This window comes from Podarcis pityusensis (genome assembly GCF_964106645.2).
Source record: "Podarcis pityusensis genome assembly, chromosome: 2".
In the NCBI taxonomy this organism is placed as follows: domain Eukaryota; kingdom Metazoa; phylum Chordata; class Lepidosauria; order Squamata; family Lacertidae; genus Podarcis; species Podarcis pityusensis.
The window spans coordinates 7195499-7209637 of NC_138029.1; the positions used below are offsets into that span (position 1 = coordinate 7195499).

General features: G+C 45.5%; 1 protein-coding gene across 8 annotated transcripts in view; it reads left to right on the forward strand.

Moving 5' to 3' along the window:
- The window catches only part of FMNL3 (formin like 3), a 104777-nt gene that overhangs the window by 46459 nt on the left and 44179 nt on the right, over window positions 1–14139 (forward strand). For 7 of the 8 annotated variants that reach the window (XR_013982674.1, XM_080994453.1, XM_080994452.1 and 4 more), the window contains exons 3-6: window positions 880–960; window positions 1831–1907; window positions 11356–11439; window positions 13398–13550. Coding sequence is in view for 7 of the 8 variants with exons in the window: in XM_080994453.1 (XP_080850579.1) it covers window positions 880–960; window positions 1831–1907; window positions 11356–11439; window positions 13398–13550 (395 nt within the window). In the remaining variant the exon portion in view is untranslated. The remainder of the gene's footprint in view (window positions 1–879; window positions 961–1830; window positions 1908–11355; window positions 11440–13397; window positions 13551–14139) is intronic. The other variant, XM_080994458.1, reaches the window with a different exon arrangement.

Sequence of the window (14139 nt, forward strand, 5' to 3'; positions counted from 1 at the left end):
GCCTAAGGTTGCAATCCTAAGGGGAAAGGTGCAGATTTTGCTAGCATTTGAGCAGGACAAAAGGCCACAGAAGAGAATGTACCATATTTTTCGCTCTATAGGACGCACTTTTCCCCCTCCAAAAATGAAGGGGAAATGTGTGTGCGTCCTATAGAGCGAATGCAGGCTTTCGCTGAAGCCTGGAGAGCAAGAGGGGTTGGTGTGCACTGACCCCTCTCGCTCTCCAGGCTTCAGGAAGCTATCCGCAAGCCTTCGGAGTGCGGCGGGAGTTCCTGCCGGGCTCAGAAGGCTTGCGGATAGCAGCAAGCTCCGGGAGCGAAGGAGAGGTTGTGCGCAACCTCGCCCCCGCTCCCGGACCCGTTCTGGGGGCTGGGGTCGGGGGACGCTCGGGCTTCCCCCGCCCCAGCCCCGCGGCTAAAAACGAAGCCAAGTCAGTGAGCGGGATCCATCTCGCTGTCTTGGCTTCTTTGCTCTTTGGGCCTGGGGGGGGGGGAATATTTTTTTTTCTTTATTTCCCCCCCTAAAAACTAGGTGCGCCCTATGGTCCAGTGTGCCCTATGGAGCGAAAAATACTGTATATGGGTGGAGCAGAGAGTGGAAATGGCTTTCCTTTCAAGCTTATTAGATATACAGGCATAAAGGAGCATCTGGAATTCAGATTACCCAGGAAGAGCAAGCCACCAGACAGCGTTGTCATTGGGGCAAGTCAGGGCAACACTAAGGCTTGCTATGTTAACAAATAAATAGTGGGGACCTTTCCCCTGTGGTGACCTAGGCCAAGCTTGGCTCTGTGCTTTTGAAGACCTAACAATCATTATTCCTGCCTTCTGCTTCTTTCTTCTTTCTTCCTCTTCCCCGCCCACCCTTGACCTGGAACAGGAACGATTTCAGGTGAAGAACCCACCCCACACATACATTCAGAAACTGAAGAGCTTCCTTGACCCAGGAGTCACCCGGAAGGTAAGATGCTCAGAATATTTAATGTATGCAAGTTCCATTCACAGATTACTTAAAATGGTTTACAAGACTGGAAACATCAAACAAAGCATTGGCCATGCAATATGACAGTGATGCCCTCCAGGGCAGCCCACTCAGGGCATGTTGCCACAAGAGGAACAACCTCCCTTCTCCTCCCCAGCCCACGGCTCTGGGGATTCTCCAAACACACACCCCTGAGCCAAAATGGAGGGGGAAGTGCTAGCAGGACTCCATGTGCTGTCTCCCACTAGTACAGCTACTTGGTTGGCGCCAAGGCCGCTGCTCTCCCTTTGTTAATACCACTACTAGACTAGGGCAAAGAGGTCCTTCAGTTTGAGGATTTCTTCAAATAGAGGCTTTAAAACAGAACACAAAGCTATCCTAGGCCAAGATAGCTATCACTTGGCCAGGCAAGGCCCTTTCCGATGAGACAAGTTGCTCATCCTGAAAAGCAAACACTGAGGCCAGGCTTTATAGCAGAGGTGGAGAACCTGTGGCCCTGCAGGTGTCATTGGACTCAAAAAATCAGCCACAGCCAGCATGGTCATTGGTCAGGGGTGATGGGAATTGTAGTCTGGTACAACTGGAAGGTGCCAAGATGGCTACTCCTGGTCTGTGCCGTAGTAAGGAATCTCACAGGCCCTCCAGTTCTTGCAGAAGTAGTATTATTTGCAAAAAGAACAAGGGGTATAGGAGAATATAAGCAGGGACTGGTTATAGAGAAGGAGGTACGAAAATAACGGATGCATTTAACCCGATGGTTGATCCTACCCTCATATGCAGGCTTGATTGTAGATGAGGAAGATAAATTGGTTGTATCCTGCCAGTAAAGTGTGGTCTTTATGCTTGTAGAAGTTCCGTCGGAGGGTGCAGGAATCCACCAAAGTGCTGAGGGAGCTGGAGATCTCTCTAAGGACCAACCACATTGGGTAAGTCATTGGTGGACCCTGTCTGGGTCTGAGATATTGCTGCTCTAACATGCTGCTCTGCATCCGCCTTCTTTAGCCTCGGGGCACAAGGTGTTCTGAGGACTGCTCAAGGCTTCTCTTCCTTAAGGCAGTCACCAGATCCTGCCAACATTACATGGATGTGTGTCTTTGTTTATTGGCTGTTTATTGACCTAGAGGCATTTCCGAAATCCGAGCAACAAGATCCATGTTGGAGGCGAACTAAGCAGTGAGAACGAGAGGCTTCAATCGACACACAAGTTATGTGGGGCATGAGCCAGCTATTTTTAAACCCCTTGAGATCCAATGGCAATGTTTAGCACACGCCCAGATCTCTCCCACTGAAGTCAATGGGATTTTAAAGCGCTTAATTTTGAGTGGATCATGCATGCTGTGTGTAGCCGGGGGCAGGAGATTTACTGTGTGTGCAAACAGGTTAATAAAGTGGCGCAGTTTCCCAACTTGACTTGGTTTTCTCTCTGTTTTCTGTGTGTGTGTGTGTGAGAGAGAGAGAATAAGCACCTTCTTCTTAATTTGGGTTAAATAATGATGATGGTTTCTCTAATACAAGAAGCTGTATAGGTTTTGGCTAATACGTGGATTCCCAGGTAAAATGCAGCTGCTGAGGAAGAGGTGTGGAGTTTTAGCATCTTCTCAACATCAGTTAATTTCTGGAATTTACCCAAGGTGGGGTGATACGGATTAGATAGCTTTAAAATGGGCATTAGACAGATCCATAGAGGTTGAATCTTTTGGTGGCTACTAGTCATGATAGTTATATGGAACTCCCCAGATCGGTGGTAGGAGGAGAAATGCCACTCAATACCAGTAGCTGGTTGGGAACATTGGACAAAAAACCCTCTTTTGTAAAATTCCCGGAAGTGCATAAGCTAAGTAAGCTACAGCTTAGGGCCCCAGGTTCTTAAAGGGCCTCCAAAGACATTTTTTAGAAAAACTTAATTTCAAGTTTTACCTAAGTGGTTAAAAAATTAATAGGCTTCTTACTATATATATCTTTTAATTAGTGTGTTAGCTTTTCGTTGCATCCTAACCTATGTATTGGTATATATGCAAATATGAACCTTTATCATTTCTGCTTTCAGTGTCCTTTCTGTTGTGTTCTTTGTCTTCTGTTACAAAACCTTAAAAAAAAAAAAAAAGGCAAATGGAAGTTAAGAAAGAGGTGGGGACATCTTTTGGTGATGCGATGGGGCCTCTTAAACTTGACATAGCTTAGGGTTCAGTATGTCTGCTGGTTGGCTGCTGTAGGAAGCAGAATGCTTCCCTCACTGGCCCTTTGACCTGATCCGTTTGGGCTCTTAATGTCCAACTGTCCTAGGAATCAGTCCAACGAAGCAGAAAACGGTCCACCTGGGTGATGGTCCATTTGACAGGCAGGCCAAGAAAAGCAATAAAAGAAAAAAGGAGGGTGGGTTAGATGAGGACGTTCTTCTTCAATGCTTCCCCTCGGTCTGCTGATAATGCTCTAGCCTGCCTGAGAGACCCCTATCCTCCCAAAAGTTCCCATGCCTTCTGTTGTGAGCTAGGAAATGCGCCGCTATCGCCACCTGTCCTGGCTCCAGCTGGAAGGGAAACGCCGGCAAGAGCAGGAAGCCAAACTGTTCCTGTCCTTAGTTTCTGGTCACTGCCGGCCGGGCGGGACTTCCTCAGGGTGGCTGGAGCTGACACGGGGAGGGGTTGCTTAGTCAGCAAGACTGGTCTAGGCCATGAAAGAGCGGCAGTTTGGGTGTGAGAGTCAATAACAAAGAAGGGGGGGTCTGCTAAATGCTGGGGATGAGAGATTGTGAGTGAGAGCGAAATATTTTGAGGTGTCGTTAGGGTTTTCCATGAAATGGGGATGGTGGTGTCTGCGGATTCGTGGTGGAGAATCATACAACTGTAGTGCCAAAAGAGGCCTCAAGAAGGTTATCTGTTCCAAAGCCTTGCTCCCAGACATTAAAAAAGGCACCTATCCAGCACAAGGTCACAGGCTCTATTATCTTCTAGATTTTAGCAGGCAGTTGACGGAGAGCAAAGAGGGCCAAAGTCTACTGACGCGGAGGAACAAGGAACGTGTTCAGTAAAGTGCACCCGAATATGTGGCTAGGTCACTTGTTCTGCAAAAGTGCAACTCTGCCTCCCCCAACCTACTGCAAAAGTCATTTGCTAATATTATCTGCAAATTAAACCTTTTCCATGTAGCCCATAATATTAGCAACTGATATTTAGTCATAGACATTGGTAATGACCAACCATTTATATGAAAGCCAACTCACAATATTCTGTCACAAATGGGTGTGGCCAAGAAATGGAACTGGATGTGTGCTGAATTTTCGCGGGGTTCACTTTTCACATCTTTCTAGAACAGTAGCTTTGCTCAGCGTCCCTCCAGACAGCCTTTTTATTGTGCATTTATGCTGATTCTTATGAATGATATTGTTGGAGTGATTATATATAAGAACCCCTCTTTCACACCTGCAAAAGGTTTTGGGCGGACATTCTACCTTGTTTCCAATCACCACATGTCCCGTGACTTCCTGCTGAAACCCTGCAGTTCTTTTATACCACAAATTGTTGGTTTATTTTTGTTGTGCTTTTGTCGCGCTATAGCACAAGGGTGCCCTTCCAGACAGAAATAATATGATACAATTGGGGAAGTACCACAGAACAACTAATAAAGCAGGATGATGTCTGGAAGGCCCAATATAAATCCAGCCCTAATTCACCATTATTGTATCAATGCCAGCTCAGACACTCTTTTTTAAAAATATTTTTTTATTAATTTTCCAACAAAAGAAATAATACATATAACACCACATTACAACTTTTACAAATTTTCTCTTTTGGACTTCCTCCAGCCCCTCTGACAATCATCCAAATTTAACTTTTTCAAATACACATTTCCTAAATCTGCCATTGCCTTTTAGCATATCTTTACACATTTGTTTTTCTTTTTTACAATACTTCTCAAACTTTTACAGAGCTTCTTGAAATGCCACTAGCGTTATTCTCTCGTCGCTTATACATTCCAAATAATCAACAAACCTGCCCCAGTCCTCAATGAACTTTTGATCACGTAGATATCTAATCTTCCCTGTCAGTTTATCAAGTTCTGCATAGTCCATCAGCTTCATTCTCCACTCCTCTAATGTTGGTAATTGTTCCTGTTTCCATTTCTGGGCCAATAATATTCTTGCTGCTGTTACTGCATATTGGAAAAGTTTACAGTCCTCTCTATTTATTTCGTTTCCTATTATACCTAAAAGAAAAGCCTCTGGTTTCTTAACAAATGTATATTTCAACATTTTTTTCAATTCATTATATATCAACTCCCAGAAGCTCTTCACTTTCTTACATTTCCACCACATGTGATAAAATGTACCATCCTTTTCTTTGCATTTCCAACACTTCTTACATGTTTTATACATTTTTGCAAGTTTTACAGGTGTAATATACCATCTATAAATCATTTTCATAACATTTTCCTTTAACGTAGTACATGCAGTAAATTTAATATTTTCATTCCATAATTTTAACCAATCATTGAACTGTATATTGTATCCAAAATCTCTGGCCCATTGTATCATAACTGATTTAACTTCTTCGTCCTTTGTGTGCCATTCCAGCAGTATTTTATACATTTTAGATAACATTTTATATTCATTATTTAATATTTCTGTTTGGAATTTAGAATCTTTCTCTGCAAAACCATATTCCTTAAAGTCTTTTTTAAACATTTCATTTATCTGAAAATAATGCAACCAATCATATACATATTCTTTTACTTCTTCATAAGGCTTCATTTTCCATCTCCCCCCTTCTTTAACAATCAAATTTCCATATGTAATCCAGTTCCTTTTCATATTGATTTTTTTAACACTCATAACCTCTAACGGAGATAACCAGTGTGGAGTTTTTGGTTCAAGAAGGTTTTTATACCTATCCCATATTTCTATCAACGATCTTCGGAAGATGTGGTTCTCAAATCCTTTATGAATTTTCTTCTTTTCAGACCATAAGTATGCGTGCCAACCAAATCTGTTATCAAAACCTTCTAAATCTAACAATTCTGTATTTTCTAATTTTATCCATTCCTTTAACCAACAGAGACATGATGCTTCATAATATAATTTCAAGTCTGGCAGGGCGAAACCTCCTCTTTCTTTAGCATCTGTTAATAATTTAAATTTAATTCTTGGCTTCTTACCCTGCCAGATATACCTTGAAATTACTCTTTGCCATTCTTTAAAAATCACAATCCCCTTGATTATTGGAATTGTCTGAAACAGAAATAACATCTTTGGCAGTACGCTCATCTTTATCGTTGAGATCCTTCCCCATAACGATAATTTCATTCGTCCCCACACCTCCAGATCTTTCTTAATTGCCTTCCACACTGGCATATAGTTATTCTGATACAAATCAATATTCTTGGGAGTTATCCAAATACCCAAATATTTCACTTTCTTCACCACTTCTATACCTATTTGTTGTTGCATTCTTCCTATCATATCTTGATCCATGTTCTTAGCAATTATTTTAGTCTTTTTCTTATTCAATATAAACCCTGCCACTTGACCAAATCTTTCCACCTCTGCAAGTATATTTTTTGCACTTTCCGAAGGTTCTTCAACCGTTAAAACCAGATCATTGGCAAAGGCTTTAACCTTATATTCATTCCTGCCTATTGCAACCCCTTTTATTGCTTCATTTTCCCTTATAGATTTTTTAAAAACTTCCAGGACCACAATAAATAACAATGGTGAAAGTGGACACCCTTGTCTCGTACCTTTAGCTATCCCTATTTCTTCCGTAATCACATTATTTACAATTAACTTAGCTTTCTGTTCTGTATAAATTGCCTTTATCCCATTAAGATAAAGGCAGCTCAGACACTCTTAGTATTGCAGGAGCAGGGATATTAGCCTTAGGCAAGCAACTATCTCTACTCCCTGTGCATCATGCTAGGGTGCTAAGGTTAGGAGCCTCTAATGCAGCGTGTGTGTAATATTGGTCTACCTTTTAAAGGTAAAGGACCCCTGACCGTTAGGTCCAGTCGCGGACCACTCTGGGGTTGCGGCACTTATCTCGCTTTATTGGCCGAGGGAGCTGGCGTACAGCTTCTGGGTCATGTGGCCAGCATGACTAAGCCGCTTTCTGGTGAAACCAGAGCAGTGCACGGAAACGCCGTTTACCTTCCCGCCAGAGTGGTACCTATTTATCTACTTGCACTTTGATGTGCTTTCAAACTGCTAGGTTGGCAGGAGCAGGGACTGAGCAACGGGAGCTCACCCCGTTGCGGGGTTTCGAACTGCCAGCCTTCTGATTCGCAAGCCTTAGGCTCTGTGGCTTAGACCACAGCGCCACCTGTGTCCTGGCCTACCTTTTAGGACTGTTTTAAAGATTAATGTGGTAGAGTGTGTGGATCACTTTGCACGATTAAACAAAGCACCATGTATACCTAATTTATTCTAATTACTACTAGAACCACAAAGGGTTTGTTGTGGAAATTACAAAGATAAACACTGACTGGAACTAAAAGTATGAAATTGTTTATAAGAGTCATAAGGAATAAATTAGAGTGCCTCCTGCAAGTCAGTAAGAAAGGAATGCATCTTTTGTTAAAAGTAGGTATGTGTAAAACTCTTTTTGCTTTATAACAGTGCAAGCATACATGGGAGTTCTTTTTGGGACTATTCCTGATATTCAGCTATTGAAGAGGAACAGAATAAAGAAGCCAGCTTATATTCCACATGCAAAATTGCAGAAAGCAGTGAGCAGTGTTGGCTGCACATTACAACAGAATTTTGCACTTACTTTAAAACAAAGAAGGAGCCGTTCCTTAAGCCTGCAAAAAAAGGCTTGAGAATTTGTGGGAAATGTCCAATTAAACTGGCGACAGGAATGATGGTCACAGTGCTGGAGTAGCTGCGGAGGATTGACAGCCGTCATGACATCCAGCTTCAGTGCCATGCCTATCTGTTTGTCCCTCCCCTTGAAGTGGAATAAATTATGCAAAATGAGCATATGTTTTGCATACCGCAACTTGATTTGCATAATCTGCACAGCTGCTGGTTTCAGCTTTTCAAGGAGCAGAACGTGAGCTAACTTGGTACACAACATTGAGGAGTGTTGTTGCTTTAAGCACACAGCTATGACAAGAATATGGTCTGAAAAGCAGGCTGGGTTTGGAGACAGCATTGCACTTTTGATGGGAAGAGCCTTTTTTTAGGAATGTGTGATTGGGACTGGGGAGGGACGACAGGGAGAAGAGCAGGCGCTCGGAGCATGATCCTTGGGGTGAGAATAGGAATGTTGCAAAGCGCACAAGGGAGTCCCTGTGTTCATCTTTGAAATGCCGAGGGGGGAATGTGCTTGCATGCAAACAGCCCTAATCTGCTACAAACAGTCTGCCTGCCCTTGAGAAAAGTCCCTCTGTTTTTCAGGAACTTACTTTTTCTTTCCCGTAACCAGCGCAGCCTTGCCTATTCAACTCAGTAATCCTTCTGGAGGGAGGGAGGCAGTTCCAGAAGCGCAACCCAGTATGGGCATATTCTAGAGCAGTAGTGACATATGTAAACATCAGAGAGTCATGGGTCACTCGCTTGAGGCATCTGGAGCTATGTTTTCCCTGCAGGCAGCCATGGCGTGGTGCCTCTTTTGCTCCTGTTTCTCGCCATGTAACACAGATTGTGTGGGTTCAACAGTACATTCAACACTACTCCTGTTTAGCCATTTGGTCCTTTCTAAGCCTGTGATTAAGGGACATGGGTGGCGCTGTGGATTAAACCACAGAGCCTAGGACTTGCCGATCAGAAGGTCGGCGGTTCAAATCCCACGACGGGGTGAGCTCCCGTTGCTTGGTCCCTGCTCCTGCCAACCTAGCAGTTTGAAAGCATGTCAAAGTGCAAGTAGATAAATAGGTACCGCTCTGGTGGGAAGGTAAACGGCGTTTCCGTGCGCTGCTCTGGTTCGCCAGAAGCGGCTTAGTCATGCTGGCCACATGACCTGGAAGCTGTACGCTGGCTCCCTTGGCCAATAAAGCGAGATGAGCGCCGCAACCCCAGAGTCGGTCACGACTGGACCTAATGGTCAGGGGTCCCTTTACCTTTACCTTTTAAGCCTGTGATTCTCTCTCTCTCTCTCTCTCTCTCTCACACACACACACACACACACACACAAACGTGTACATGTAGATATGCATGCACAGTCTTGTGTCTTCACTCTCAGATGCAGTCAGGGACATGCAGACAGATTTGTCCGAGCATATGCACATGTGAAACTTCCTTATCTTGTTTGACATTTGGTCCATCTACTGCAGCTTTATCTACTGGCAATAGGAATCCAGAACTTAGGGAGGGAGGTCTTTCCTGAGAGATTTTCAACTTTTTGATCGTCACCCTGCAAAACGTGTTCTCTCCCATGGACCTACAGTCAGAGAATACAGGCATGCCTGCTCATAAGCACATAAAAGCATGCGCACCAACTCAGTTTCCTTTTATGCATACGCCCACGATCTCCTTTCCTGTACTAGAGCGTGGCTAGGATTGGATTTGCCTTGGGCAGCTTTTGCTCCCACCTCTGTGCCCTTTAACCTCCAGCAAATGTGTTGAGGGCCCTAAAATAGCAGCCACTGGAGTCAGACAGGAAACACACAGGGGTGGAGGCTGGAGTTCAGACAGGCAGGAAATGGGCGGGAGTGTTGCTCCCCTGTCCCACAGAGAAAGAGAGAGAGAAAGAGAGGGAATGAACATATGCATAGTTCCAGTATCCAGATGATTGATGGACGAAATCACATTCAACCACGACTACTTCTGGAAATAACATACACTGAACAACCAGCCTCCAAATAGATGGATGCACCCTCCTTCATATTCCAGAGTTGGCACACCTACACACAGAGAGAAACAAAGCCACAGATACACAACCACACACGCACTCCTATACTGTATTCCTTTATTTCATACTCCACCTGGTTCAATCCGATCCCTTGATGCAGATTGGCATCATATTCGTACCTTCATGTTCCTTCACAACTTGCACCACAGTGAGAAGGGTGGAGAGAGACATCCCCAGCGAATGTCAAAGGGACTGCAAGGCTCTGAGTGAAACCCTCCCTGCCCAGCATCAAAAGATAACGCCCTGCCAGTTGCTTTATTTATCGGCAGCTGGGGATGCTGCAGTCTCCCCACAACACACATTGGGTGGGCCATGGCTGGCTTCCTTCTGAATTTTGTTCATCTGTCTCCTTTGAACCCCCTCCAGTCTGTCCCTGCTGCAAAGGCACAGGGCCCCCAGACTGAATGAACACAATTCTGTAAATGAGCTGAGCTTGATCTGTGTTATACAGAGTGAGGGAGCTGTTGATGTCTTGTGTCTCGTAGCCTCAGCTGTGTTTAAGGCTTGGAGGCAGGCAGTAGTCTGGGAGAGACATTGCTTGCATCCTATCATGTTCTGTCTGTCTGTCTGTCTGTCTGTCTGTCTTTTGCCACTCTACCAAATCTGGCCAAACAGGTTTGTTCAGGTTTTAGAAACATCACAACCCTCACCTTTTCTGCAGAACCTGATTAGAGCAGGTGAAAGCATCCACAACAAAGAGAGACCTTTCTTTGACACCATCTTAAACTGTTTTGGAGGTGGAGGTGTTGTCTGTCTCTAGCCTTTATGAGCTTGATGCAGCTCCAAGCTTGCCTTTTTGGATTGCTTCTTAAAAACAACAATAAAAACAAAACCACTTCTTCCATAAAGCCTTTCTTCCTGGACCACCCTCACCACTTCTGCACCGTCTTTACCACCACATCCTTTCAACTCTTTTCCTTTTCAGTTTCCCCTTTCTTCCTTCAGATTTGTTCTGAGTTTACTTTGGGGCTAAGTAAGGCAGTGTGCACTGGGTTTAGTGATTTGCAAGCTGATTTGTTACTGCTATTTTGATCTGTCCTGCATTCTGTGTTTTAATTGTGATATTTATAATGTTTATGGTTTTATTTTCTTTGTACGCTGCCCTGTTCAGTTTACTGGAGGGTGATCTAGAGACAGCTTTAAAATGAATACACATTCAGTGGCAATTACTTCTTAGTCAGTGTGTCTACAGTAGCATCCTCAGCCACCCATCAATGGGTCATATTCAATGTAGCATGAACCAAAATGTTCCATCAGCACAATCATTTCTGCTTGAGCAGAGAATGCTCTCCCCCTCCCCTCCATGTCCCCTAAATCCGTTCCCCCTCCCCAACCCTCCAAAGCAGATTTGGGGGTGGTACTGTAGAAGGAAGGGGGAATCTCATGGCAATAACGTAATCTTTGCTAGTGCAACTATTTAAGTGAAAATCACATGATGGTATGATGGATAATGGATTACAAGTCAACTTCTGCAAGTCAACGTGAGCTGCCTTTGGGTAATAAAGCCCCGTTTTGGGTTTTTCTTTTGCAGGTGGGTGCGCGAGTTTCTCAATGACGAAAACAAAGGCCTGGATGTGCTGGTGGATTATCTCTCCTTTGCTCAGTGTGCGGTGATGTAAGTGTCTGCATTTCCTTTGAGGTGTCCCTGAATCTTCCTGCCTCTTTGTATCACTATTGGAAGCAGTGGGACTTTGAAGGCAGGTTGCTGGGCATTGCGAGTGGGGAGAGTCCTTCAGGCTTCCCATAGACTCTGTGTTAGAACAGGATGCTTGACTACATGGATCGTTGGCCTGATCCAAAAAAAGCTCTTATTATGTTCTTATGAAACACATTTGTAGACAAAATCAGTCCAGAAGGATAATTAGCTACCTGGTTTTTTGTTTTTTAATCAGTCTTGGGGCCTATTCATATTCTCATTCAGAGTCCCAGGCAGGCAGAATAATGTTGTTGAATTCAACATTTTCCATCTGGAACATCTTTAGCTGGCAACCATCTGCTGCAATGGCTTCCCGGCTTCCCTTTTTCAACTTTTGTGATAGTCATCACCTTGGGGTATTTATTAGGGGCATAAATCTGCTTGCTAGTTGATTAATCATCTGGCCTTTCAGTGATGAACTGGTTATGCTAAAACTAATTCAAATATTATGAAAACCTCAGTTCAGGTGCCTTTCCGAGAAGAAGCGAGACAAATTTGCATCAGTGTCTCTGGGCAAGTTCAGGTGGCAGATGGTTGGGGTCACGCTGGCACTGAAGTCAGGGCACTGCTGAAAAGGCCCTCTCATTGGCCCCCACGCCACCCCTTCTTAGTGTCCCCGAGGAAGATTTTTACAGTTTGAGGCAGGCTCACATGGAAAGAGATACACCTGAAGGCATTTTGATACCAAGCCATTTAGAGGTGCAAAACAAGGGCAGGTAACCTCTTTCAGCCCAAGGGCCACATTTCCTTCTGGGCAGCCTTTTGAGGGCCACATGCCAGGGGTGGGGCCAGAGGCAAAAGTAAGCAGATCAATGAGACTCTGTACAGCAGGCTAGTTTCTGCACACATGCTTTAGCCTCTATATAGGCAAGCTAGAGGCATCACACCCCCCTAGCCCATCAAAAACACCCAGAAGAGGGTGCAAAACAGAGGGAGCATATGGCTGGAGAAGGTGTATGACCTGGAGAGAGAGATTTGGAAGACCGCATTCGACCCCTGAACCATAAGGTCCCCACCTGTGCTGTAAAGGTTAAGGCCAGTATTTCAAACTGGGATCTTTAAATGGACCAGGAGGCCAGTGTAGTTGATTTAAAACTCTTCACCGAGATGCAAAGAGCAGCATGGGAGCGACTTGTGAGTCAGTGCCCTGCTGAGCGCCCAGTTCCCCTTTTCACAAGGGAATTGCTTTGGCAGCAACCAGCTCTGAAGGTCTATCCTTAATCATAGTATTGTAGAGATGGAGGGGCCTGCGAGGGTCATCTAGTCCCACTCCCTGCAATGCAGGAATCTTTTTGCCCAAACCACAACCCTGAGATGAAGAGTTCTCATGCTTTACCAGCTGAGCTATCTGTGACTCCTTCCAGGATTCAGTGGACACAGCTCTAGTAGCTCCCAGGAAGCAAGTTGGTGTGTGCAGCACCTGCTCTAATGTAGACACCTGACTGCCAGGTGGTTCACTTCTAATGTAAAGCCAGCCTGTAGCACAGTGCGGATTGGCCTGTATGCTGTGAGCACACATCTGATGCAATGCTAGCCTGGGAATTTGTCATAGGGCAGGCCCAGCCTTAAAAAACATATCTGCCTGTCTGCCTGCCTGCCTGCGTGTATGTATATATATGCCTTGTACCTGGTTTTCTTTGTGCTCAGATCCTGCTTACGCAGGGGGAGATTTGAGCCTATGCCTTGTCGCATGCCAAGCTGCTGGGCTTGTGGCCTGTTGGGAGGAGCCCCCGTGAATCCAGAGCTTGAGCGCTCTACGCAGCTTTTGTTTTCGAACGTCTCTCTGTGTGTGTGTGTGTGTGTGTGTGTGTACGGCTGGGGGGTGTCTGTGTGTCTGTGGGCATAGGTATGGTGTGTGATCCCTCTCTGCCCTCCAGGTTTGATTTTGAGGGCCTGGAAAGTGGTGAGGATGGAGCGCTGGAAAAGCTGAAATCCTGGAGCAGGTCCATAGAGGATCTGCAGCACCCCAGCACCCTGTCTGCACCCTACGCCAACAGCCTTGCTCGCTCTGCGCGCCAGTCTGCCCTCCGGTATGTACCTCTGCCCTGCTGCGCCTTCTGGTGTGTAGCCTTCTGAGCGCTGCCATTGGTTGTAATAATAAACCCCCTCCCTGCTTTCTGCCCTCCAGGGGATGCCGTGTGCTGATCTCTTCTCCCCACTCCCATCCTTCCCCCCTGATGCTCCTCTGGCGGTAGCTGGCCATGTCTCCTCTCTGCTCCAGGCCTTCTCTTTTGCCATGCTCTGTTTGCCTGTCTTTGCTGGGTCTCCTGTTCTCTCTCTTTCTCTGTCCTTCTCACCTGGGTAAGTATTTCTGCACTGGGCTGCTGCGTGAGGAATTCTGTGCACACTCCCCGGGCTGGACGGTGGCCTAGGTGCATGAAGATGTGTGCGGGAACACAGAGGGGGCCCCTGCAGTCCACACCCAGGGCTGGTGGCCTGGTGGCAAGCAGGTGGCCAAGCGGCCAATGGGGACGGATGATCCAAGAGCAAGGTCCAAGACTCCTGGTACCTCGCAGTCTGGGAGGTTCCTGCCCTGGGAATGGACATGGTTCAAACTCCAACTTAGTCACAGGCCCGTTGGCTGACTTTGGAAAAGCTCCTTCTCTCTCAGACTCTGAT